This window comes from Chenopodium album, chromosome 7, assembly GCF_948465745.1.
Source record: "Chenopodium album chromosome 7, dcCheAlbu1.1, whole genome shotgun sequence".
Taxonomy (NCBI): Eukaryota; Viridiplantae; Streptophyta; class Magnoliopsida; order Caryophyllales; family Amaranthaceae; genus Chenopodium; species Chenopodium album.
In genome coordinates this window covers 61,155,868-61,182,638 of record NC_137840.1, presented here as the reverse complement: position 1 = coordinate 61,182,638, position 26,771 = coordinate 61,155,868, and the positions used below count along the sequence as shown (strand labels likewise).

The window sequence follows — 26,771 nt, the reverse complement described above, 5'->3', positions numbered from 1 at the left end:
TAGTTCCACAACCTCCGCGGCTTCATCTTACAACCAACACCTCACCGTTCGTTCTCACCTATCAGGCGCGGCTGTTCTTTGCTGATTTTTTTGTAATTGAAAATGGGTCTAAATGATTATTTGTTCTATACATAAGTCTTACATTATTTTGGGTTCTTTATGCCAAAATAATACTTTGTATTTGGTTTTCATTTGGGTTTTTTATGCGATATTCTTTGATTTTTTATTCTAATATTTTGGGATTATCACATTTTCTAATTTGTGGAGTTAATAGATTCAAAAATATGTATAATTGTAGTTGGTAATTACGAATTTGATTTTGCTTTGTCTTTATGAAGATTTTAGAATAAGCCAAATGACCGAATTTTAGCTATATTATTATAAAGAGTCGGATATTGGATATCCGGGCTATCCGATCCGAATTTTTCGGATATTCGAAAATCGGATATCCGACACTTTCTGATCGGATATCGGATATCAAATATTTGGATTTTTGGATACGGATATCCGATCCATGCTCACCCCTACTTCACCGTGCAGGGCATGCGGCCAGCTGCATATAAAATTGGAAAAATTGCTCCCATTAATCTGAACTTTGCCCCATCCGCCGAAATTAATCCCAACTTTCGTTTATTATCTATCACTCCCAACTTTAGGGGGTATTAATTTCTATTGCACCCAACAGGTGAGCCAACCTGATGTAGCAGGTTACCTAGACACGTGTCAACACGTGATAGGTCCAAAAAAAAAATAAAAAAAAAGAAAAAATAAATAAAAACAAAAAATAAAAAAAAAACCTACCAAACCCAGCCCCCTACCCTTTTCCGGAAAACACCACACCCCACCTCCACCCCGCCGGAATTTCGGCCCCCTCCCCGAAAACCCCTCCCCCCGCCATCGGAAACCGCCGCCCAGCCACCCCACCCCCGAAAACCCCTCCCCCACCCCCAAAAACCCCTCCCTTGCATCGAACACCACCCTTAAAACCCCAGATCCGCCGCCCAGCACTCCCCCATCCCTCGAAATTCACCCATTTCCTTCCCCCACCCCCGAAAACCCCTCCCTCGTTGCCGGAAAACGACGCCCATCCCTCCCTCACCCTCGAAATCCATCCCTTTCCCTTCCCTCACCCTCAATTTCACCCCCTTCCCACGAAAACGACACCCCCTTTCCCCGTCAATTAGCCACGAAAATAACTATGCTAAGGTTGTTTCCGGGGTCTGGGATGGGTGGTGGAGGAAGGCCGGTGGTTTTTAGTGGAAGTCGAGGGTTGTCCGGTGAAACTGAGGGTCGGGGTTAGGGTGAACGACGATTGAGGGTGGTGGTGGTGGTGGAGGTGGCTGTGCGTGGTTTTTTTTTTAATTTGTTTTTTTTAAGCCTATCATGATGCGACACGTGTGCAATTAATCACAAGTCAACAATGTTTACCTGATTATCCGGTTGCAAATCATTTGGGTGCAATAGAAATTAATACCCCCTAAAGTTGGGAGTGATAGATAATAAACGAAAGTTGGGATTAATTTCGGCGGATGGGGCAAAGTTCAGATTAATGGGAGCAATTTTTCCTATAAAATTTTGGGAAATTCTCAATGGTAGTCCTCTACTTTTGCTTTTTCCCAATGGTAGCCAATTTTTTTTCGCATTCTCAATGGTAGCCTTCAACTTTTTAAAAAGTTGCAACCGTAACCTTATTAAGTCTAAACCGTTAAATATCCGTTAACTTTAACTATTGTCAACCATTTTCTCTCTCCTAACCATTTTCTCTCTCCTTCCCTTCACTCATCTTCCTTGGCAGCACCTCCAACCCCAAAACCCTCCACCCGCAAACCACTACATCTCCGTCCCTCCTTTCCACCGCAACAACCACCCCCTCTCCATTCCCCCTCCACTCAACCGCAACAACCTCCCATAGTCCCAAGAAATTGGCCACCAACAACCCAAAACCCACCACGAAATTAGCCATCCACCCTACCCACGAAAACACCCCCATGGAACCGCCGCCCAACAAAACCCCACCCAAGAAACCCGCAACTCACAATATTACCACCCAACCCATGAAAATTACCACCCATGTATGCACGAAAACCCCATCCACGAAAAATACTCCCACGAAAATGAAGAACCCTAGAATTTGATTGAAAATAAAAGGGGGAGAATGGAGAAATGAAGAGCACTTCATATTTCAGAGAATTAAACAATTGAGAGTTTGGAGGTTGATGGACATTTACACATTTATCAAATAATAATGGTGATGAAGGTGGAGAGATAAATCTATGGAGTTTGGAGGTTGAAGGAAGAGGAGAAATAAGGAGGATGGAGGTATTTGTGTGTGGGGGTATTTTTAGAATTTTGTTTTTTTTTTTATTTTTTATTTTTCTTTTTTTTTTTTTTTTAAAAAATTATTGGAATAGTTAACTTGTTTAGTATTCTGTAGACCGTAGTTAGTTTTAACGGAAATTTAACAGAAAATCATCAATAAGGTTACAGTTGTAAAAATGTGAAAGTTTAGGGCTACTAAAGAGAATTGAAAAAAAAATTGGCTACCATTGGGAAAAAGCAAAAGTAGAGGGCTACCATTGAGAATTTCCCTAAAATTTTGTGCTATTGTTGGCAAAACCGCTACTTCGGTTTAATAAAACCGCTACTTCACCTAAAACCCTTCCTTGTGGTAGCGTTTTATCCCAAAACCGCTACTTGAATGGCGGTTTTCCTCGTTATTCCTCGTCAATTTTATTCACTGTTTCTCTGCCATTGAAGCGTACTCTGAATTCTCCATTGAAGCGGCTTCTGAGCTTTCTCTCCGCCATTTAAGCAGCTTCTGAGGTAATAAGCTTGTTTCTTTTCTTAACCTTCGAATACAAATTTCGCAATCTAGGGTTTCAATTATCAGTATAGTCAATTTAGGGTTCTTTTTATGATGGATTAAACTATTGATTGTTAATGCTGAATTTATGATGATTTTAACGAGCAATGCTGTTGCTGGAATATTGCTATGTGCAATTTATATTGCTATGTTGAAGCTAAGGGATATTTATGTGATTTTTCGAGCCTAATTTGATAATTGAGTCAAATTGATTGCAGGAATTTGTTTATAACCCTTTGATGCTAGGACGGAACTATGAAAATGGATCTTTTTTCCCGGGAACGGCCTCCCATCGTGCCCTGGCTCAGGGACAGGCCTGCCAAGAAATCGGATACATACACATTGATCAAAACGAATTTTCATATAGGAAGTGAGATATTTTGGCCCTATTCTTTTCATTTTTAAATATATGTTATGTTTATGAAGGTCCATAATTTAGAGTATCATCGCGATTTGGTAGATTAGACATTTATCAAGCAATTCTTGTTTGGTTCCATGAATTATATAGATTATTTATTGAACAAAGGAATCTGTAATTTGGCTTATTAATAGATTGGATTCCAAGCAACGTGGTTTTCGACCTTTCTGGTATAACCTGTTCAGTCACCTCTTCATTTTACATACCTCCACACTGCATGGTTTATCAGCTCACCCTCCACCTCCACATGCCTTATTGCCTTTGGAATGCGACAATCCCCAATGATTGCTTACTTGGGTATATTCATCGGTCTATTTGTTTTACTAGCTATTAACTTTTTATTTCAGCTGGTAATGGTTGGCTATTATGGAGTAGTTGTCACTTGTTAATGGTTTATCTAATAGGTTGATCAAAAGTGTTAAGCAAGACTAGTAAGTAGTACGTAGTAAAAATATGTGAAGGAAATGATTGATTTTCTAGCCTTGTCCTTGTAGATGTGTCTCATATATTCAGAAACGCGGTGGCTTTAGCTGTGAGTAGTTGCCATGGCCCATGATAGAGAATTAGAGAATGGTTTGTTGGAGGAGAGACGGAGACAGTTTTATGGAGAATCATATCTATTCTCATTAGGGTACTTTTATAATGAGACATCAATATGCAATCTTCAAGTTACTGAAGTATTATACTAAATATAATTTGTTTCATAGGGGATTAATAAATACTACAATTTTGACTTTTTTTGAGGGAGTAAACTTGTTGGACTACTACAAGTAGGCTTAGAAGAAACCCTCTCCAACTGAACCCTTTTTTTTTTTTTTTTTTTTTTCACATAATAGTAAAGCTGAAATGCACCCTGAACTATTACATCACCCAAATGAAATATAAAAATCTGAATTTCTTTATCCTCTTTGATCCCATCGCTACCTAATTTACCCCACCCCCTCGTGAACTGAAAGGAGAATTATACAAGTGAATTGGTACTTTTTTTGGTCCAATAAAATTAATTGGATAGTGAATTACAAACCCGTACTGATTCTCATACTGATGAATTAGGTAACACTGCTATGATCACATGTGTTGCTCTACTAGTTTACCTATGGGAAATGCAAGATGATTCTAGTCTTTGGATTGAGGATTGTATACTCGTATAGTGAGATGGAAAAGAATGTTGCTGATAGAGTGATAGGTATTACTTATTAAAGAAACATGGTTGAAGAAGTCCAGTGATTTTCAAAAAGTTTATTTAGTAATTATGTTTTAACTGGTGCTCCTTGTTAAAAGCATTTAGCATGCTTTGCTGCAGCTCATTTGTTAATTTGGAGATGACGTGAGTATGGTGAGAAGTAAGGACTTTTATAAAGGTGATGTGATTTCTCTTCTTCAGTCGTAGTTTAGGCTTTTCAAACTTTGATTTGATCAACAAAAGTATCCTAAAAGGACAAAAGTAAGGCTTTTATCTAGAGAGGTGAATAAAGATAGACATATTGACTGTTGCATGAGATTTGGAAGTATCTATTATTGAAAAGGGTTATCACTGCAGATTTCTGGGGATAAAGAGCTCTAATCTGAACTTCTGAAGTCCAAATTCTTCTGGTGTGATCTTGTCTTATTGGTCCTTGAATAAGTGTACTCTATGCCATGTTCACTGAGCTTAGTACTTAACAAGAAGTCTTTTGCCGAGATTCCTAGTTATATAAATGTTGCAATCCCTTAAAGTAGATTTTATAAATCCTCCTAGTAAGGGCATCTGGCTACTTACTATTATATCCAAACCATCTTATCTTAGTCTCTCTCTCTCTCTCTCTCTCTCTTCTTGTTTTTTTTTTCCATCGCTTCTTAAGTATTTACTTTTTTTCTTATCAACTACATCAATTTGACCTCCCATTTGTTCCTATCAAGGACCATGTCTTTGACAAGTAGACATAGACTTATTATTATTTCAATTCTTCTTGGGTTCATCATTTCTTCCCTTGCAATCCTTTCACCTTTACTTATTATAATCATTTCCCCCAACTTACAAAGCAAGAGAAAAGGGGAAATATCATGCTCGAATCCTAATTTTTATTTATTTCTAAATAGGGCCATGTTTTATGTAAACTTTAGCAAGGCTAGATCCCTTTTCGTCTGACTTTGCCTCTTCTCTTCTTAACCTATACATACCATCTTAGTCTCATTTATAGCATCATTTCATCTATAGAAGCTATTCCCACCTTATCTCTTATCCTTTTATTCTTGACTCCATCTCTTAATGCATGTTCTCACATGAGCTTGAGCGTAATGAGTCTGAGCTGCACCCATGATTTTTAATGGCATTTATTATGGTTGAGTACCTATTAGGCATTCTCCATAGGAGGCACCCAATTTACAATGGATAACAGATTAATCTATCTCTCCATTACATATTTAACCCCAAATATATGAGACACTGTACTTTCATTTTATTACCTTCTCCAGTAATATCTTAAGGTCTGCGGTATCCCACATGTCCTCTAACTTACTCAAGTTCTTTTTAATTCTTCAAAACAAGAAATCCATTGATTTTAAGGTTTCCCTCCTAATTTTATAACTTGTCATTGGCGCCTTCTTTAGTCTTGGAATCTCATACACTGAAACTGTAATCAGAAAATAACGTACACCATGGTAATGCTCCTTGGAGGCTTGGATTGTTGTTCTTAAGCTTGTTATTATTGTGAAAAGGACTTAAAGTAGGTCCTATCAGTCTATCACTGTGCTTATCTGGGCTGATGTGTCTATATTTAGGCCGATTAAGAAGCTTTGACATCTTTCCTTGATGTGAAGCTCATCTAGGGCTGTACCTTTTCCATCTTTGATGCATCTCACCTGATCAGGTTTGATGATTTCACCGTAGCCCTCACAAATCTAAATGTCTGCCTTTCTTTCTTTTTGTCCAATCATTGGTATAACAGTTAATATGCCCTTATTTTGTCTGATACAATTGTTTTCTTCACCCTTTTGTTAGCAATCCTGTACTTGTTCTTGTTTGCTACACTTTTTTTTTAAAAGATATGCTGTTACCTAAGACCTTGTATGCCTCCCTCCTTTATATCTTGCCCTGAACTTCTTACTGCCTAAAATGATTTGGACGAACAGTATCAAGTATCTTGGGTTGTATCACCTCTTTAAAGGAGCCAAGGAGGGACATGTGTAGAATTGTTTAATGTGCTAGAAGAGAAAAGTATGGACTATAATATGCTTGTTAGTAGAATGTATAGGTTTTATGCTTCTGAATGCATTGAACATTTAGCACCAATTTTCATCTATCACTAGGAAAATTCACACTGGAACTGTTTACTTATCTATAATAGAATATTGGTAATTGGTAGATTGGGTGTTTCTAAGAATTAGAAGAAAATGTTACTCCCTATAGAAATGGAAAATAGAAATGTTTATTATAGAATTCTAATTTGTTGTGTTTGCCGCAGATATATCCTCAGATTTGACTGTGATCTTGCTATATCTGCAGCTGATTCTATATCTTTTGAGGGCAATGTTTCAACTTTTCATTAATCATTACAATGAATTGAATAGTGATAACTTAGCTGATTATTGCACATGACTCTCCATTCTTACTTTTTTTTTGAGTGCTTTTGATTAGTAGTTTGGTTAGTTGCCTTTGATCAAGAGTTCAACATAAAAACCTTCTGCAATTAAGGCTGCATTTGTTTACCTTTACCTTCCTTTACATCATCCGAGGTTGGGGTCTTGTTAGAGACATAAGAGTGATGAACTGATATGGTATTATGGATTCTGAATGGTTTGTTAAAGTACATTTTGGCTCCCTCCTATAAGAATCAATTTTAATTATGTTGTGATGGGTGCTCCTTGCTAGTTGGTTACTCACTTCATGACTATTTTATGGTCTATATTTGTCTTTCATCTAAGTAAAAGTGGAAAAATCTTTAGTTTATTGTGGTGTGAAACTGTGAGGAGAAGAAATAAGGATGTAATAATAGGAACAGAATTACAAATTGCATATTAACAACCTTACTTGTATATCACTTGTCTAAAGTTGCAAGTTTTAAATTCCTCTCTAATCATTCTCACTTGTTGGCGACCTGTCAATTTGATACTCATAGATATCCCTTTTCATGTTCAACAAAGTGCAATTGTTACAGAAAAATTTGTTCTCTTTATCTATAATGTATTTCGATTGAATGGGAGGTACGTTGACCTCTATAGTTGTGAATTTAGTGATTAATTGTTGTATTTTCAATTGTAATTTGTATGGATAACTTTGTTGTTTGAACTTATTGGATCCTCTATGACCATGCTCATGGTGGTGGTACCTACTGTTTGCTTATCTCGTTGCTATTGTCATTTTTGATATTGCTATCCATGGGTTTGTGTTCGTATTTTGTGACAATCAATTTTTACCATTAACATTTTATATGTTTTTCAGGCACAAGAAGCAGAAAGAGGAAGATATTGTCATTTGTGAATGCAAATTCAATCCTAGTGACCCTGAGAGTGCTTGTGGTGATGGATGTCTGAATGTACATACCAGTACAGAGTGCACTCCTGGTTATTGCCCTTGTGGTGTAGTTTGTAAGAATCAGGTGATTTGCCGTGCTTCCCATCGTCATCTATTATGTCATTAGGATGTTTGTTTGTGATATCTTTACTTCTCCGTTCCAAATTGGGCTTCTAAAATAAGCATATCTGCTCACCTGGAACAAAGAAAGAGTTTGAAAAAGTAGGGAAGGAAATACTCTGGCTGATTGTACAGATAAATTTTATTTAAATCATAATGGCACTAATGACGGGCACACTTCCCCTTGGTGCCATTGTATTGGAGTTTCTGAGTTACATTTTATGATGTAAAGCGTTGCTGGGATGCTCTAATTTATCCCCTTACAATCCCTTCACATAGTTTCTTAGAAATTGTCATGTAGTGAACTTTCTTTTGTTGGGTATTATGCAGTCAGCTTTTACCATTGCTAACAACAAGTCTCTTTAAGAATTCTGTGCTATGTATGCCCATAATACAAAATTTTGTTTCCTCTCTCAATTCCTGATATGCATTTGCTTTACAGAAATTTCAGAAATGTGAATATGCAAAAACCAAGTTATTCACAACCAATGGTCGTGGATGGGGTCTTCTTGCTGATGAAGAAATTAAGGTATTGGTCATTTAAAAGCTTAAACAACTTTCCATCATTTTACTTTTGACTTACTCAGTTACTTACTTAAGTTACTTTACCAACACTGTATGATCGGGTTCTGATGGCCAGTGTGTCCTTTTCTACGTGTAATTCTTGAAAGTGTTCCTACCTAAGAATGAGGTTGCTCTACTGTTTTTGATGACCTGACACTTTTTATTATGTCTTTCTATATTGATTTTTTAAAGTGAATTTATGACGGAACTCAATATCTGGCTAATTAATCCATGAAATTAAATGTATGTGGATAATCCGTTAAAATTAAATGTATGTGCAGTTTTTCTTACTTGGTTAGTTATTTGTTTTACTTTGGTGTCAATGAAGTGCCACCAGAATCTCATTTTTCACAATCTATTTCATTTTTCAATCCATCTAACTCCTTGGCTCAATACCTCAGGCTGGACAGTTCATCATTGAATATTGTGGTGAAGTAATATCATGGAAAGAAGCTAAGAGTAGAGCTCAAGCTTATGAAACCCAAGGTATGTTGTTTATCTTTGGCAAATTTGAATTTAAGTTCCTTGAAAACCTGCTGTTGTTGGTTGGAGGTTGCTTAGTAAAACTTGGAATTTTTCTCACGTCAAGGTCTCAAGGATGCATACATTATATCTCTTAATGCCTTTGAATCTATTGATGCAACTAGGAAGGGAAGCCTCGCTAGATTCATCAATCATTCATGGTGAGACTTACGCATAGTTTTGTGACTTGTACAATCCAAGCATAATCCTCTCACTGCATTTTCTCTTTTACTTTGATTTCACAGTCATCCAAATTGTGAAACAAGGAAGTGGACAGTGTTGGGGGAAATAAGGGTTGGCATATTTGCTAAGCACGATATTTCAGTTGGAACAGAACTAGCATATGATTACAACTTTGAATGGTATGGTGGTGCAAAGGTGCGGTGTCTCTGTGGTGCTGCTAGTTGTTCTGGATTTCTTGGGGCAAAATCTCGTGGTTTCCAGGTAAATTAAGTGATGATTGGGATGTTATGAGTGCAATATTCATGTGTCGCAAGCATAAGCTGATTTCATGGTATTATAACTTCAGATATATTTTAAAAGAACACTTAAAATGCAGTACATAAATAATTTCAACAAAATGGGATGTTTCAGATCTCTTGAATGGATATAGGCAAGTTTTCTGTTGTAGGATATGTAATTCGTATCAGCTAGCCACAAATAATCTAGTAAATTGGCTCCGTATAATCTATCTTGGTAAATTCACCCATATCAGGCAATGCCTGGACGTAATTAGGACGGGTTTCTTCTACTGTTAATTCTGAAATAAAAGGGGGCGGAGTTTTTCCACTGCAGATACTGCTCTGTTGGTGATTGCATTTCTGCAAGATGCAATATATGTCAATGTAGTCATCACCTGTTTTGTATTTTTGCGATTTATATTACTTCCAATGAAAAGTTTCTTATATTGCTGTATTAAGCTAATTTTTTCACTCTTTTATTCACACAGGAAGACACGTATCTGTGGGAAGATGATGATGACAGGTAACATCTGATTACAGACACTAACGGTCTTGTGTGCAGCTTTCACCTGTCTTTTTTTTATTTTTTATGTAGCTTATATCTAATCTGAAAATCTTTGTTGACAAAACTGTTTTCCAGTGATCTTGCTCAATCTGTTTCTCATTTTTTCTTTTTAGTTTGAAGCTTCTACTCAACATTTCAATCAACTACTGCTATCTTTCTCTCCTTAATGTCCCCCAGGACTTAAATAGGCATAAAAGACTTCATATGATTTTTCCTAATTTATTTTTCATGCTGACATTTCTTTAGAGCTAGGTTTTCTGGAATATTCCATACTTGAGCTGATTAGTACCTATAGTATATTGTCGGAGCCCCTCCATAGGCATGCAATTATGGCTCTTACCTTTTTGTGTAGGTCTATCGTCTATGTCTTCTATCTAGTAATTTACTTGTGCTGTTATCCCTTTCTTTTCCTCTCTGGCGATATGATAGTTAGATAGTGTCAAATCATGTATATGGAAACAGGACATTAACATATCAGCTTTTTTTTTTTTTTTTTCCACAGATACTCCGTTGAGAAAATTCCTCTGTATGACTCAGCTGAAGATGAAGCTTCAATGCAAACGGTTACAAGTACAAACTCCTCCAAAATTGAATTTATGATGGATGCCGATCATACAATTGATTCTACTCTGCTGAATATTGATCCGCTTGCTTCTATTCCAGCAAATGGTCTTGCATCCATCTCCCGAAACTATCCTCTAGCTAAGAAAAAGCTAAAACGTTTGCCCAAGGGAAAGTCTAAAATTTTGGCACAAAAGGAATTTAATGCTAAGTATGTTGTCTCCCTTCTAGAAGCAAAAGAAGCACAACAAGAGATCCTGATGTATGAGGTATAAATTGGAGACCTGACTGGCTTTTTCATAAATTTTCTTCCTTAGCTGCATCTGACTGGTCTAATAGGCTTTAGTTTTAAGTTTTTAACACATTCTTTTAATTTTTCTTAGTCTCATGCTGGTTTCCTATCATATCCGTCTATGATGTTAAGTGAAGTGTTTTTACCTTTCTTGTGCAAGTGTATTCTAGGTGCCTACGTGCTTTTGCAGTATTTACTAGGTCTAAGTAGTTCATATGTATCTCCATTGGAGTATTGTTAAATTTTTGGCTACAATAATCGAACGTACTACTGCCTTGTTTTTGTGTACGATTTCACTAATTCAGCCTTGTCATACCCTTTGTAAACAAATTGTCTTTTGTGGGCCATTTACAAAAAAATCTTTGTACTAATTTAAATTGGTTGGGGGTGACCGGGTGAGTGGTGATGCCCGTCATCCTGACTACCCAACCTTACGTGAATGTAGACTGAGTTGTCACTGTTGCTTTGCTTTATCAGGGCTGCATTACCAATGGTTAATACCACATTATGTGGGTTCAGTCTTTGACTTTATTGATGTTACATGGTTTTGCAGCCTTTTTTCGCCTTCTTTTTGGGATTATATGGCGGTAAATGTGGCAAGTGTAGATTAGTAGTTTTCCGGGTTCCTTATTAGGTTATTTCTAGTGGTTCTAGCTGTTTCTTGTACAATTTCTGATGACTGTGCACTCCCAATGCAGCATAGTGCTAGCATCCTCAACCTATGTTTCCAAATTTAGCAATTACAGTTGTATATTATGTTCCTGAAATTCCAGCTTATAAAAACTTGAGTTGTCATAACTAGCTGCAGACAAAGATTTTTTCCGGGCTTTTTGTCTCACTTTTTATTGTGCAGGAAATGAAAACTGATGCAAGCTCCAATCTTGAATCTTTGTACAATGAAATAAGACCCGCTATTGAAGAGCATGAAAGAGATACACAAGATAGTGTACCAACAAGTGTAGCAGAGAAGTGGATAGATGCAAGCTGTGTAAAATTGAAATCCGAATTTGATCTGTATTTCTCTGTCATTAAGAATGTCGTGTGCGCTCCAAAGAACTCTCGTGACGTCAGGCAACCAGGTAATGATATGGATAATGGAGTTATGCTGTTGACTAATCAATGATATCATGCATACTGTTAATCTAACCTGTAGTTTCAATTGTTTCACATTAAGGTTGTAAAAATGAGAAGCGAATAGGAATAGGTTTGCCAACTGTTGTAGTTGTAGGCAACCTCATTTTTATCTGTTGGGAGTAGACACTAGACAAATGTACATTGCAATTATTCTCGTCCTGCAGAATGTTTTTTTTTTTTTTTTTTTTTTTTCAAGAAAAAAAGTAGAGGTTAGGAGTACAAGATGTAAGATTTGTAATTTTATGTGGGAGGAATTAGTAAATTTACCAATTTGCTTGATTGTTCAAGTTTTGGAACGATTACTCCGATTAATGATTACTCGTTCATTGGCTTTAAAAGAAGTTCCATTATACTCCCTCCGTTTCTGTTTTAGTAAAATTTTCTGGGCTTTTATAATTTTTAGTAGTTTTTATTTTTTATTTTAATTTTCCAGGAATTTATTTTTGTTGAATTTTATGCTTATTTAGAATTTTCTGGGCTTCTATTGTTGTACTTGTGCTGACTTTTCTAATTGAAAAGGATTTTGTTTTGGCTTGGGAGCTTGTGAATGTTGTGATGTTCACTACTTTGGATGTCTGAGATCAGACTATATTTTTTAACTCGTATTTGTACCTTTCAATTGATCTAGTTTTCCTATAATCGGGTAGAACAATTGTTGTTTAATTGTGTTATTGTTAGATGATCGGAGCAGCTATATTGCTATAAGAATTAATGAAACAAGTCGTATTGAAATATAATACTTCATATGTTGATCATCGACAATGAACTTGAATATGAATCGAACCTAATGAAGCTGTATCAACCCAAAATTAGAATTGGATTACTCCTTTTCACCTCTCTGAACAAGGACGATAAATAGATAGAGCCTTTATAAATGTACTTCACTACTTTGTATGTTATAACCACATATGTAGCTGATGATATTAGACTATTAGTTAATTTACAAGATCTCTTGGATATTATGTATGATATAATAATGATACTTTTAGCTTTATTGTTGCTAGATTATTGGTATTGGACGCTTGTGTTATTGCATCCTTAACATGTAATAATGGCCATTTTATTTGAGTAAATCCAAGTTACTCAATTTGAGTAAAATGAATTGTTACTCAAAGGGCATGTTAGTAATTTTCAGTGGCATTAGTAAGGGCAAATTAGGACAAATTTTTTTGTACTCAAATTGAGTAGAAACAGTGGTGTGGAAGAAGCAACTTCAATGGAGCTCAAGACCGGCCTTCAATGGGGAAATTTAGTGGAAGAAGACGACACCCCTACCATTTGGGGTTAACCTTGCCATTTTATTCTCTAGTGACTTAGGAGGAAGAAGACCATGACAGCAACTCCGATTGTGGTTCTCCGGTTTCTTTCGATTGCTTTTGCTTTCTCTCTCCTTGACCAGTGCTTTAGAATACTATTATTTTTGTATTTCAAAGCAAGATCACATTGCCATTTGAGTAACAACCTTTGTTACTTTTTATTTTTGAAGACATCAGCCTTTGTTACTCATTATGAGTAACCAGGATGAACTCACTTTATTTTCCTCTTTTAGAATAAGAGTTTGAACACGGTTTTTAACCAACTCAAAAACAAACATAAACGAACTTGTAAATTAAAATAATTGAGTTGTTTGTGTGTGAGCTAAGAACACGTAAATGTTCAAAGTAGGCTCAACTTTTTTCTTTTGACGAATTTTTATTATTAGTGAATAAATAATGACCGAACTTTTTACAAGTATATTGACTCATAGACAACCTTACACGTACATTTTCTTAGGAAGCCGAAGAACAAACAAAGAAATGGTCCAAACTATTGCTTAAAAGTTACTCGTACTCTACCAAGGGAAAGAGTAATATTGGAAAACCACCCTTAAATTCTCACTTCGTTTGTCTTCATTTGCAAAAGGTACAACACTGACCGTTGACTTGTTGACTTAAAAAGTCAAAGTTATCACCTTCCTCGAACCTACCTTTCTTTTACTATGATCACTCCATTGATTGAAAACATTCTCACTCACACAATATTAATCGTATTATTAGCTTCCATTTTTTGAATTCTCCTCAAAAATGGATCAACGTCTTGAATTCTTCATTGCAGGACTAGGTTGCTTCATTCTTCTTATGTCTCTCCCCCTCCTCCTCATGATCCTTTGTGCTAAATGCAAACCAAACCACCACCGCCGCCATCGTAGCCAGCTCCCCGTGTCGCGTTCTACCTTGCCACCCGTCGATGGTTCGCCCTATATCTCCACCTCCTTTGATCCGGTTCTTTGCCACCTCTCCATGCCTGAGCTCTTCGAAGCTACGAACGGGTTTGATCCTAAGCTCATCATAGGGGATGGTAGTTTTGGCCTTGTGTATAAAGCTAAGCTACCCTCCGGTGTCACTGTCGCGGTTAAGAAGCTAGGGGAGGATGCTTTCCAAGGGCTTCGTGAGTTTAGGGCGGAGATGGAAACCTTGGGGAGACTTCGTCACCAGAATATTGTAAAAATTTTAGGTTATTGCGTGTCGGGTTCAGATCGGGTTCTTATTTATGAGTTTGTTGAGAAAGGGAGTTTGGACCAATGGTTACAAGACATGTCATCGTTGTCATTTAATTCTTGGTGGGTCCCTTTGTCCTGGAATTTGAGGGTTAAGATTATTAAAGGGGTGGCTAATGGGCTTGCTTTTTTGCATGGACGGGATGTTGCAGTTGTACATAGAGATATTAAGGCTAGTAACGTGTTATTAGATAATGAATTTGAGGCTCATATTGCCGATTTTGGTTTGGCTAGGAGGATTGAAGGGGCTAACTCCCATGTTTCCACCCAAGCCGCCGGGACCATGGGTTATATGCCTCCAGAGTACCTATGGGGTTACCCGAATGCTAGTGTGAAAGGTGACGTGTATAGCTTCGGAGTTTTAATGTTCGAGGTGGCTACAGGGAAGCGGCCTAATTTGCCCGTTCGGGACGACGGACGTGAAATTTGGATGTTGGAGTGGGCTAAGAAAAAAATAGGTGAAAGAAAACATGTTGATGTATTAGACATTAGTGTACCTAGGAAAGACTTGAGAGAAGATGAGGTTTATGAATTTTTTAAGATTGCCAATTTGTGCACTAACCAAAGGCCTAACGAACGTCCTTCTATGTGCAATGTTGTGGAAATGTTAAATCATATTAGTGTAGATTCTCAAAAAGTGTAAGATTGTATGTAGTTTTGAAAAAATAAAAATTATATTAATAGAATTCAAGTTGCTTAAAGAAGAAACATAATGAATAATGAAGTATACGTTTACAATTAAAAAAGATATGTAGTTATTTTTGACTTGAAAACCTTTAAATGATGTACTCCGTATCAGTGTATGATGTGATTATATCCTATTGAAACTTTGTAAAAAAAATTGCATTAATATTTCAATTTCTCAAGGTAAGTAACCTAGATATTGTCTTTATGTTTGGTTTGTAATTTTATGTGAGTTAAGATAATTTATCCGTGTTCACATGGTTTGCTTTAAAATAAAAAATTTTAAGGGAAAATATATTTAAAGGAGGTGGTTTTATTTTATTTATTTTATTATTTTGTAATAAAAAAACCAAAAAAGCATTATCAATGAAATTAAGGGATCAAACATCCATGAGTACATAGGGAACCTCTTGGGAATAGTGATTCACCCAAGTTTGTTTAGCATAAAAAAGAATGAATTTAGCATGATTATGAGCAACACAAAATTTATCTTGCCTAACATGGGACTAAGAAACATATTTATAACTGATACTCCCTCCTCTCTTTATTAGAAATCTATTTCTCCCTTCAAAAAAAAAAAAAAAAAAAAAAAAAAAAAAATCTATTTCTAACATATTTTTACTCACATAATAGAGAGAAATATGCTTCTAATTTAAGGATAGAGAGAGTACATAAAAAAAGAATATCCCAAGTATAGTGTCAATGTCAGCTGCAAATTTCACCTCCTTAATTAATTCGATAAGCGCTCAATGACAAACTTGCAATCTGATTCATTTCCTCCATAGGTGAGGTATTTTAAATGACACTAAGTTCTCTCGGTCTCTCCTAAAGACCGAAATATTGAAAAGTAATCTATATGATTCAGAATAATTGGCTCATTTTGACTAAACACATAGACAATAATATATGAAAAATATACATTAGTAAAAATTATCTAAAGCTAATAGTATTAAAATGGATAAAGTATACTAATTTGAATAATCTAAAATGGCTCAATTATCTTGGAACAAAGTAATCCTCCCACCGTCTCATATACGAGTAGTAACTATTTCAACTAGCATCATATTATTTACCACCGTTTCATACTATTTGTAATGATTAGACATTTTTTTTCTTTACTTTATGTCAAATCGTTGCAAATTATATGAAACAGAGATAATACTTTTTTTTTTTAATTGTCAAACATTACACACAACAAACAATAAATCTCATTGATACAAAATACCACAACAAAACATAGAATTATGAGACATTATTAAGTCATCTTAATACAGATATTTTTTATTTTTTTTTAATAATATTAATTTTTAATAATTTTTTGCTACTCATATTAAATAATGGTCAATATTAATATGAAACCGGTATTACAATAATTGGACGAAAGAGATTTTATTAGTCATTAGGTTATAGCCTATTTGTGACATATAAATACGTTGTTGGTAATTTCCCACATTCTCTTTGGCCGAACTCTCTCGACCTCTTCTCCTACTCAAGAGAGTTCTCTGAAATCTCCATTGAAGCGGCTTTTGAGCTCCTTAGGTAAGATTTCTTTTAATTTTATTTTTATCAATAGTTGAATATCAATTTTTCAAATTAGGGTTTAGTATCACTCTGTTTCTAATTTAATTGTAATTGCTGTCAATTTAGGGTTTATCTATGGTTTATTATTGAACTATTGATTATAATTCTTGAAGGAAGTCCTGACTGATTATAAAGAGAAAATTTGTTGTTTGAATTTTCTTATGTGCAATTTACTTTGATATGAATTGAAATTCTTTATGTGATTCTTCGAGCTTAATTTGTTAATTGAGTCAAATTTGGTTGCTATTGTGTTGCAAAGTTTAGCTCTAAATCATATAGAGCTGAGCCAAGATGAGCTTACTCGTATTCGGGTTTTGCTTGAAGCTTTAGCATTTTTAATGAAGTGGAGGAGTTAGATTATGAACAAGAGGTCAAAATTATTGAACCATTTCATCAATTAAGCCTAATTTCACAGGCTTTTGTTGAAATTCCTTTTATGTTATGATCAAAGCTTTGAAATTGAGCCTTTTCTCTATGTGCAAAGGGCGGCCGTCTCTCTGTCCCTGGGATGGGGTAAAAAAATGTGAAGGGGGGACAGAAATGCCAATTGAAGAATCATAAAACAATATAAGGGGTGTACTGGGTTCGTGAAGAGCTTATGTTCATGATGGTAGTTTGAGGTCCGAGTCCTCCTAGAAGCAATAGTTTTGTAAGTGTTTACTTATTTGCAAATTGCGAAGGATACTACAATGATAAATTTACCTTTAGGAAGTATATGTATTCGTGGAATTACAATGGAAATTGAGCTCTGAGTTTGAGGGTGTTTGAGTTCTTAAGAGTACCCATTACACTTTCGGTCTAGGTACATGAGTACATCCAAGGTTATTTTTTGCTCGGCCTAAAATGGACTTTGCAATCTTATGTTTATCAATCTGCAGTATTTTGTATTTTTGGTTGTGTTTTTGTTGTATGCTTCTAAATGGGTCAATTTGGTCTTAGGATCTTGTACGAATATACTACATTGTCATTAAAAAGTTTTATTGCGTAGTAAGTGACTGGGATGTGGTAAGAACTGAGTTAAATCTGAAATAAGGGAAATTAGTTCAAGTTCAGCTTTCATATCTTGCAACTGAATTGTACTTCAGTTCTGCTTCCTGAATTGGGATCTTGTGTATAGGGTTGGATTGTACACTCCTGAACAAATGTATACTTGTGATGTGTGAATGTGTGTTTGGATGAAGGCTGTTTTTAAGAGTACACTTACAACACCATTAGTTTATAAGAGAATTAGGTTGAGATTTAGAAGATGTAACTATCTTAAGATCAAATGAGCAAGATTATGTAAATGAAGAGGGTAGCTTTAAAGATATTAAATCACTTGCCTGTCCTGTTACTGTTGTGTATAAAAATTGTTCATTTAATGCTTTTGAAGCTTTTCTTCTTTTGCTGGTCGATACCATTTGGTATATTGGAATGTTCAAGAGAGCTAGTTAGGATAACAGCATAACACTAGAAATGTATTCCATCTTTTGCTTTAATGATAGATTTCAGTGTTGGAATATCAATTTGTGCCTTGTTATAATAATTATTATTTTTAGGCAAAATTTGTGAGTGATAATTAACAAGTAAATGGTTTTATGATGTTTTTTCCAGTTTGTCTCTGGAGCAGTGGAAATAAAACGAAAATCAAACATGAATGCCATGGAAGTTGAGACATCAAACTCAGCATCTGCTTCTCTTCCATCAAAGCCCAAATTTGGGGCTTTGAGGGCTCATGAGATGTCTGATGGTCAAGTACAATTCAGAAAGGTGAGTGTTCCTCCTCATCGTTACACACCCTTGAAAAAAGTGTGGCTGGAAATCTACAACCCCATTTACGAGCAGATGAAAATTGACGTAAGGATGAATCTTAAAGATCGCAAGGTTGAGCTGAAGACAAGGGCCGACACCCCTGATGTAAGTAATCTGCAGAAGTGCGCTGATTTCGTGCATGCCTTCATGCTTGGGTTTGATGTTACGGATGCAATTGCCCTTTTGAGAGTAGATGAACTTTATGTTGAATCATTTGAGATCAAGGATGTTAAAACACTTAAAGGTGACCACAAGTCTCGTGCTATTGGAAGGCTTTCTGGTAAAGGAGGTAAAACAAAGTTTGCCATTGAAAATTCTACAAGGACGCGAATTGTAATTGCAGACTCAAAGATTCACATTTTGGGGTCTTGTACAAACATTAAGGTAGCGAGGAGCTCACTCTGCAGCCTAATATTAGGGTCACCTGCTGGAAAGGTTTATTCGAAGCTTAGAGCAGTCACTGCACGACTGGCAGAGAGATTTTGAACTTTCATGCATCAATTTTTGCAAGGATAGGCTGCATTTTTGTTTTGGAGCGTGAGCTTGTCTCCTGTCCAACCTTTGGAAGGGGAGGCGAACTACAACATGTTGAGGATTGTATTATGATGATAATCTTACCGCTCAAAGCCTTGTTATGTTATGTTATTTAACTTGATTATAAGTATTATTGACTACAGTAGAGATGATTTTGTGGTGTTGGAATATTTATTTGTTAACTATTTTTAAAAATGAGAAATCATTCTTGTTACCTAGGCTATGCATGATTTTAATTTGGTGATTTTTAGTTGGTGTATTTTGAGATTATAGATTCAGGTAAAGTTCTCATTTCTTTGGCCGCTTCACTTAACTTTTAATTCAACTAGATAGATGCAAAGATTTCTCTGTTTCGTGTTGTGACTTATATATGTCCATGTGCACCAGAGTTGTCTAAGCTTGACACTAATTTATCCCCCCTAGTAATGATACATGTTGCAATTTTCAGAAGGGCAGCCCAGCATAGTCTGAGCCATATCACGCAATTAAGTTTAGCACCTATGCGCTGAGCCATGAGCCATGCAATATTTCGGGTTTCGGGTTGCCTCACCTTGTGCCATTGCTATATATACCTTTGGACGATGGTAACAAATCTTACAATCTTGTAATGATATAACATGGCAAGATATTACATTTATCAACAATTTTATTTAACAAAAAAGTGTACAAATTGTACGTTTTTTATTGAATTAGTGTAATTTCTATTTTTATTAAAATACATGTGAATGAGAAATTTTATCCTTACACCCATATTATAATGTTTTATTAATTTTATTTGTTAAACTAATTTTGAAAAGTGTCTCTTACAAAAGCATAGTCATAAAACCAAACCAAATCCAACGTTTTTTTAATCATATAAATCATCATCGTCATTCACGGTTGCAGAAGTCTGATTTGCAGCAAAGCGAAATTCAGACCCAAATCCTCGAGATTGCTGCAAGGTTTGAGCAAATGACTGATATTTTCTTATGTCAGCATCACTAACACTTCTGCGTGCATATTTCATAGATTCTTCAAAATGTGATGCTTTGATTTCGGACTCTTCACTTTCTTCTTCCATTGAGTTAGGATTCTCTATTCTTTTTCTCTCCTTTTCAATGTCCTGCCAAAAAAAAAAAAAATGATTTAGTTTACAAACTTGTAATCTTGTACATGTTATGCCAGCCTAAGACACAAAATTTAACTAAGTTTTATGTGACAGATAGTTAGACGTCAACTTAAGACTCAATTGTGAAGTTGAGAGTTAAAAATTAGCAACATACCTTCTCAATATTTTCTCTGATTGCATATTTGCAAGCACGTTGGCAGATTTCGGTAATATCTGCACCACTGAAACCATTTGTATACTGTGCTAAAGCAGCAAGGTTAACATCCTTGGAAACTGGTGATTTCCTCAAACAAGATTTGAAAATTTGAAGGCGGGAATCCTGATCAGGAAGAGGAATGTAGATCAACTGATCAAGCCTTCCGGGCCTTAGTAATGCAGGGTCAATAATATCTGGCCTGTTTGTTGCTCCTATGACAAAAACTGTTTTCTTCGCATTCATCCCATCCATCTCGGTTAGCAATTGGTTCAACACTCTATCAGCAGCTCCACCGGCATCTCCAGATGAGCTGCCACGCTGAAATTTTTTCAAACAAAAAACATTAGCTTAATAAAAACATTGATATATAATAATTAAGCCTGCAACAAAACAACAATTCCATAATTAACATTAATCCCTCACCTGTGTAGCGATGGAGTCAAGCTCGTCGAAGAATAGAACACAAGGTGCTGATTGACGAGCCTTGTCAAAAATTTCCCTAACATTTGCCTCACTTTCTCCAAACCACATGGTCAGCAACTCGGGTCCCTTGACACTGATGAAATTGGCTTGACATTCATTAGCAATCGCCTTTGCAAGCAATGTTTTACCACAACCGGGAGGACCATAGAAAAGAACACCTTTGGAAGGTGACATTCCAAACTTCTCAAACTTTTCTGGGTGCTCCACAGGATATTGCACAGTCTGCAAACAGAAACATGAAGGTGTAAATACCCAATAAGAAAAAGAAGACATTGACATTGAAATATGCCAAAATCTTGTATGAATAAAATACCTCTTGAAGCTCTCTTTTGACAGTTTCCAATCCACCAATATCGTCCCATGAAACATTGGGAACCTCCACAACCTGCCACACACAAAAATTGATCAGATTTTACAATTTCAGAAGACAACAAAATAAAAGCAACAGAAAAGACTTCCCAAATTTCACAATACAGTATTCCAAGGTCAATTCAAGTAGTATGATTTCGGGAAATTTAAAAGCGAAACTTACTGTTTCACGCAGGGCTGATGGGTTGGAAGCTTGCAGAGCAGCTTGAAAGTGTTCATTCGTGACAGCCATAGAGTTGAGTACCTCAGCATCGATTGTCTCGTCTTCTAAGTCAATGACATCCATTTTCTCCCTAATACACTGAAGAGCTCCTTCTGTGCAAAGAGCAGCAAGGTCTGCACCAACATAGCCATGGGTTTCGTTGGATATTTTTTCAAGATCAACCTGAAAACAAATTAAGCAAATATAAGTTGATGCACAATGAACTAACTACTCTGGTATTCAAACCTCAAAAGTGGCTTAATGCAACATCAAAAATACAACAAAATACACAACTTACATCTTCTGCAAGTTTCATGTTCTTAGTATGGATGCGAAGAACTTCCAGCCTCCCAACTTGATCAGGAACTCCAATGTCAATCTCACGATCAAACCTTCCGAATCTTCTAAGAGCAGGATCAATACTGTTAGGACGATTAGTAGCACCCATGACAATAACATGAGCACGGCTCTTAAGACCATCCATCAACGTCAACAGTTGAGAAACAATGCGCCTTTCAACTTCACCATTTGTCTTGTCTCTCTTAGGAGCAATGGAATCAATCTCATCAATAAAAATGATAGCAGGGGCATTCTTCTCAGCTTCTTCAAATGCCTTCCTCAGATTGCTTTCACTCTCTCCAGCCATTTTCGACATGATCTCCGGTCCATTAATCAAGAAAAAGAATGCTCCAGTTTCATTAGCAACAGCTTTGGCAATAAGGGTTTTACCGGTACCAGGAGGTCCATACAGCAGAATTCCCTTAGGTGGTTTAACACCGATAGCAGAAAAGAGCTTAGGATGTCTAAGAGGAAGTTCAACAAGCTCGCGAATCTGAGCCATTTGTTTCCTTACACCACCAACATCATCATAACCAACTTCATTTAGTCTCTCCTCATCCTCGCGCCTAACTGGTTCACCATCACAAAATATCTCGGTATCAGGAGAAACAATGCAGTATTCTGCAGGAACAGTCTCAACCACTTTAAACTCAACACTTCGCATTCCTCCCCTGACTAAGAATAGATCACCTTTCCTAATCGGACGATAAACATCCATGAAATAAGCTGTTTGAAGCACAAACAAAACCAAAAAAAGGTCAAAATCCATTAGAATAAATAACACAACTACACAACATAAGAGGTAACTATAACTATGATTTTTGTGCATTGTTGCATAAACTTACGCTTCAAATAAGCATCAAACAGGTTGCCTGTTACACCTTCAATAGTATCATCAACTGGTAAGATATGAACTTTTTCACCATATTTTACATCCGAAATCTCATGGACAGAAACAACATCTCCAAGGCGAACACGAAGATTTGCCCTCACAACTTTATTCATCCTAATCTTGCATTCTTCACACCCTTCATCTCCCTGTATAATGCATATTGTATTCTTCCTTACCTTACCCTGCACCAAAAAATATAATTTTTCAGAACTAAAACTTATATAGTTATATAACAAGAAACAGTCCAACATACAAATCGACCGAAAATTACCTTAATTAACACTGTATCTCCTTGAAACAAGTTGAGTGTATCCATGATAGCAGGGTTAATAAAAACCAATGAGTTATCATCAACGGTTGCTTCATCAACGATTCGGTGCCTTTTTTCGTTCAAGGATTGCAGTAGAGTATTTGTCACTTTTCCTGTAACAAAATCAAATGTACATAAATACACTACTTTGTAATATATATTGCAACTTAAAATATTGGAGGTCATAATATATAATTACTAACTGTAACTGAATTATAAACATAGAATCTCAAAGTAATGCTAGTCCAAAAAAACATACTACGGAGCACGAAAAAAAAAAAAAAGAAAAAAAGTAATGTATCAATAAGTCATAAGTAGTAAATTCACATTAATCATTTAATTATGCCAAAATTATATGTATAAAGAACCAATAAAACTGACCATAGTATAGCAAGATTTAGAAATTATTCAACTTTAAAGTCCTAAAAAAAAAAAAATACTAAAGTCAACAATTTTGGAAAGACTTATGTACAGCTTGTTGACTTTAGTTATGTACAGTACAAGTATTTTAGTACAAGAACTTCAATGAAAAAAAAAAAATACTTCAATGAAAAAAAACTAAAATTGTTGACTTTAGTATAAGAATTTAGTACAAGTTGTATTTTACATAACAAGTTGTATTTTAGTACAAGAACTTATGTACAACCTCAATGAAAAAAAACTAAAGTCCATAGTTATGTACAGTACAAGTACGTGAACTAATTCGATTAAAAAAATAAAAAAAAAAACCTTCCAATTAATATCAGATTATTCTGAAGCAAAATTTAATGCTGAAACTAATTTGCATAATTCTAAAAAATCTAATAATCATCATCACACAAAATCAAAGCGTAAATTCAGATTTTTTTATATTTTTTTTTGGCAAAAATCCAACATAAAAAACCCATAACTATAGCAAATCATACATCATCATTAAAATAAAATACCCACAAATTGCATTCGTCAATTGAATTGAATTAAGATCAAATTAACACAAAATAACCTCAGGGAAAAAAATCGAAGTAAAAACCAGTAAAAATTAGAATAATTTCGAGAGTAAGAAATCGTACGAAGAAGGTTGGGCATGGTCAGAAGTAGCAGGATTAGCCATTGAGGTTGTGACTTGTGAGTATTGTTGTTTTACGAAGAATTGTGAGAAATATAAGAGTTCTTAGAATTTAGTACAAGAACTTCAATGAAAAGAAAGAGTAGTGAAATTGAGGAAAAGTGAGTTTAATAAAGGGGGTTGTTGGTCGGTTGTTGGTTATTTCCTATTCCTTATCACTTTGGATTAAGTATTTTAGTTTAAGTCAACTTACAATTCTTTGAAAAAATTGTAATTGGACTTCAACATATTTACCCTTTTCTTGTTTCTTTAAATTATCTGTTTGTGATTTTCTCAAAAAAAAAAAAAAAAAAAAAAAAATATTATCAGTTCGTGATGTTAACGCGTATTAGGAAACTTTTCTTAAAAAACTCGTATAAAGGTTTCCTAAATTATAATTATAAAAACTATATTTAAATTTAAATTTAAATCATATCTTATCATATAATAAATTAAATAACAAATTTATCACATAATACAAATATTTGATTCAAAAAATTCAAAGAAACCGTGAATCACACGGATTTCATCTAGTGACATACTATGCGAGAATAATAAGACACATCATCGGTTGTATGAGACAAGGTAGATGCTAGACATAAAATAATGTTGTTTTGACTACAAATCTAATTATTCCTTGAATTTTGTTGCAGCTCACTTCGTTGCAAGTAAAGAAACAGATGTACATGTTGATGTCATATGAAGTATCAACATTTTCTATTTGCATTACATGCATGCCAAAGGTGATTAAGCAAAGTAGTACATGTAGAATACTAGAATGTGCTGAATAAGGAGCAAGTTGAGAAAGACAATTAAGAAGGTTCAAAGTTTCAAACCTTTCAAACAAACATATTGAATGAAATGGCAAAGAAGCTTTATGAAAGTAGCCTAGATACAGCACAGAATCCCTACCCCAGTTCCATTAGAACCCCCCAACAAGGTCGAAGACAGCCAGAAAGCAGAGAATGTAAACAGCTAAGAGCCCAAGGAACCAATTTAGAAATTAATGCAAGTAAAATCCCAAATACTGTGACAAAAATGGATCAGAATCCCCTAACTGATGCCTATGCACTTTCTGATGGCCTACAGATCTTCAACGGTATCCCTTCAGAGAATCGGCAGTCTACTTGGATCTTGCATCAGTCCAAGCTTTAGCAATGGCTTTCTTCAGTTCCTCATCCCCATCTTTATACATATTCTGCAAAATTGAGGAAGTACATGTTAATGCAAATATCAAAGCCTATGAGCTTCAGAAAAAATTCAAAGTCATTCCTGTTATCTCACTAAATCAAGCCCAGAACAACAGTATAGCTTGCAGGATTGCCCGTTAATCAACACCATAATATACAACAATGTAAAGATTAGAATATACATTCATCAGATCCATTATGCCAGCCATAGGATCCTTTTCGTTGATTAGATTTGGCTTCAGCTGCATAAAACAAAACCAAATAAATAAGAAAACCACACATAACAATACTTGAATATTAAAACTTTAACATGTGATTGGAAATCATTTTCATAAAATTGATTTTAAACTTTCACCACCATTGTAATTTGAGTTTCTTAGTCAACAAATATCATTTCACAGCCCAAAGGGCATGCAATATAAAATGAGGATAATGGTAATATGTTTACATATAGTTTGACAAGGGAAGTCTCATGCCACATTGATTATAGCATGTGTACATCCAGAGTATACTTTAAGTTCATCGTGGATATTGATCACCACTTAAAAGTTAAAACCACTACTAAAGTCCTCCATAGTAATGAAATTTTATTCATACATGGTTAGGGAAGGAGCAACATACCATGAATTGTATGATATAAGTTATTCACAAAGATATAATTAATACTGTCTATTAAACAAGTCAAAAAGCTAATATGAGACAGTACAAAAGTCAGCTTAAAAATTTTAGAAAGTCGCCTATGATTTTGGAGCATAAAATTATGGCCTAATATTTTGGGATGGAGAGAGTAATTTACATCATAGTAACAGAAAATTACCTTGTCCTCCTTGTAATGCAGATCTTGCCATTTCTCTTTCAAAGCTTTAACCAAATGTACAATTACCCTTGTGGGCTTAACTTTGACCTTGGTTTGGTCTGGAACAATATCTTTACTCAATTTGGGTATGGCAAATTGATAATTTTTCCCCTGAACATCATGAAACTTGAACTCAATAGAATTTGGGTTTATGTTTTTCTCCATCTTTTCTTCTTGCACTCCCTTTAGAGACAGATGTATCTGCAAGATGCAGATATGAATATCAGTATCCAGATTTAGAAAGATCTGGCTCAAATACTTGAGGGTCATACATTGAAAGTAACTGGTCAGAGATCAATAGGTGTAACAGAGCTCAAAATTTTGTACGTAGTAATTACTATTCATCTACGAGACCTAGATTAGGACTGCTAATAAATAAAGAGCACGAAGCTGGGTTATTATGAGGTGGCATAAGGTTGATAAAAAATTTCTACCTTGAGAACAAAGTGCAGATCCTCACCTTTACTTTATCATTGTCCTGTTCCCAGCTAAAAGATGGAAGAGTTGAATAAGTCTGTGTTGGAGAGTAAGGCACCTTTGTCGTCGCCACAGGAATTGAAGTATGATGCGGGGGAGCTGAAGAAGAAGCTTTTTCTTTTGACAACTATGCACGAAAAATGTCAT

At 35.4% G+C, this 26,771-nt stretch overlaps 5 protein-coding genes across 6 annotated transcripts; 3 read left to right on the top strand and 2 right to left on the bottom strand.

The window, feature by feature from the left end:
- Nucleotides 1-2,674: 2,674 nt before the first annotated feature.
- On the top strand, nt 2,675-12,298 carry LOC145638021 (histone-lysine N-methyltransferase ASHH1-like). 2 transcript variants are annotated; one of them, XM_081688995.1, is made up of 11 exons: nt 2,675-2,823; nt 3,082-3,233; nt 7,702-7,858; nt 8,336-8,422; nt 8,859-8,943; nt 9,047-9,140; nt 9,225-9,423; nt 9,929-9,963; nt 10,508-10,575; nt 10,669-10,835; nt 11,712-12,298. In XM_081688995.1, the coding sequence occupies exons 2-11, from the start codon at nt 3,103-3,105 to the stop codon at nt 11,979-11,981; spliced, it is 1,293 nt and encodes a 430-aa protein (XP_081545121.1). In that variant the 5' UTR covers nt 2,675-2,823; nt 3,082-3,102; the 3' UTR covers nt 11,982-12,298. The 2 variants fall into 2 exon arrangements, with proteins under 2 accessions (XP_081545121.1, XP_081545120.1); XM_081688994.1 differs by having other exon boundaries at nt 10,508-10,835.
- Nucleotides 12,299-14,054: 1,756 nt separating this feature from the next.
- LOC145638020 (leucine-rich repeat receptor protein kinase EMS1-like) lies at nt 14,055-15,214 on the top strand. The gene has a single exon (XM_081688993.1). It carries the CDS (start codon nt 14,056-14,058, stop codon nt 15,169-15,171), a length of 1,116 nt encoding a protein of 371 aa, XP_081545119.1. The 5' UTR covers nt 14,055; the 3' UTR covers nt 15,172-15,214.
- Nucleotides 15,215-16,597: 1,383 nt separating this feature from the next.
- LOC145639121 (uncharacterized) lies at nt 16,598-19,270 on the top strand. Its single transcript, XM_081690284.1, has 2 exons — nt 16,598-16,751; nt 18,387-19,270. Exon 2 carries the CDS (start codon nt 18,426-18,428, stop codon nt 19,068-19,070), a length of 645 nt encoding a protein of 214 aa, XP_081546410.1. The 5' UTR covers nt 16,598-16,751; nt 18,387-18,425; the 3' UTR covers nt 19,071-19,270.
- A 565-nt stretch (nt 19,271-19,835) lies between these two features.
- LOC145638019 (cell division control protein 48 homolog E-like) lies at nt 19,836-24,232 on the bottom strand. Its single transcript, XM_081688992.1, has 9 exons — nt 24,067-24,232; nt 22,979-23,130; nt 22,661-22,889; nt 21,775-22,541; nt 21,438-21,659; nt 21,219-21,290; nt 20,846-21,127; nt 20,381-20,740; nt 19,836-20,220 (listed from the first exon to the last, which is right to left on the bottom strand). Exons 1-9 carry the CDS (start codon nt 24,080-24,082, stop codon nt 19,966-19,968), a joined length of 2,355 nt encoding a protein of 784 aa, XP_081545118.1. The 5' UTR covers nt 24,083-24,232; the 3' UTR covers nt 19,836-19,965.
- A 681-nt stretch (nt 24,233-24,913) lies between these two features.
- On the bottom strand, nt 24,914-26,771 carry LOC145638018 (uncharacterized). The gene is made up of 4 exons (XM_081688990.1): nt 26,608-26,771; nt 26,109-26,348; nt 25,474-25,533; nt 24,914-25,299 (listed from the first exon to the last, which is right to left on the bottom strand). Exons 2-4 carry the CDS (start codon nt 26,310-26,312, stop codon nt 25,225-25,227), a joined length of 339 nt encoding a protein of 112 aa, XP_081545116.1. The 5' UTR covers nt 26,313-26,348; nt 26,608-26,771; the 3' UTR covers nt 24,914-25,224.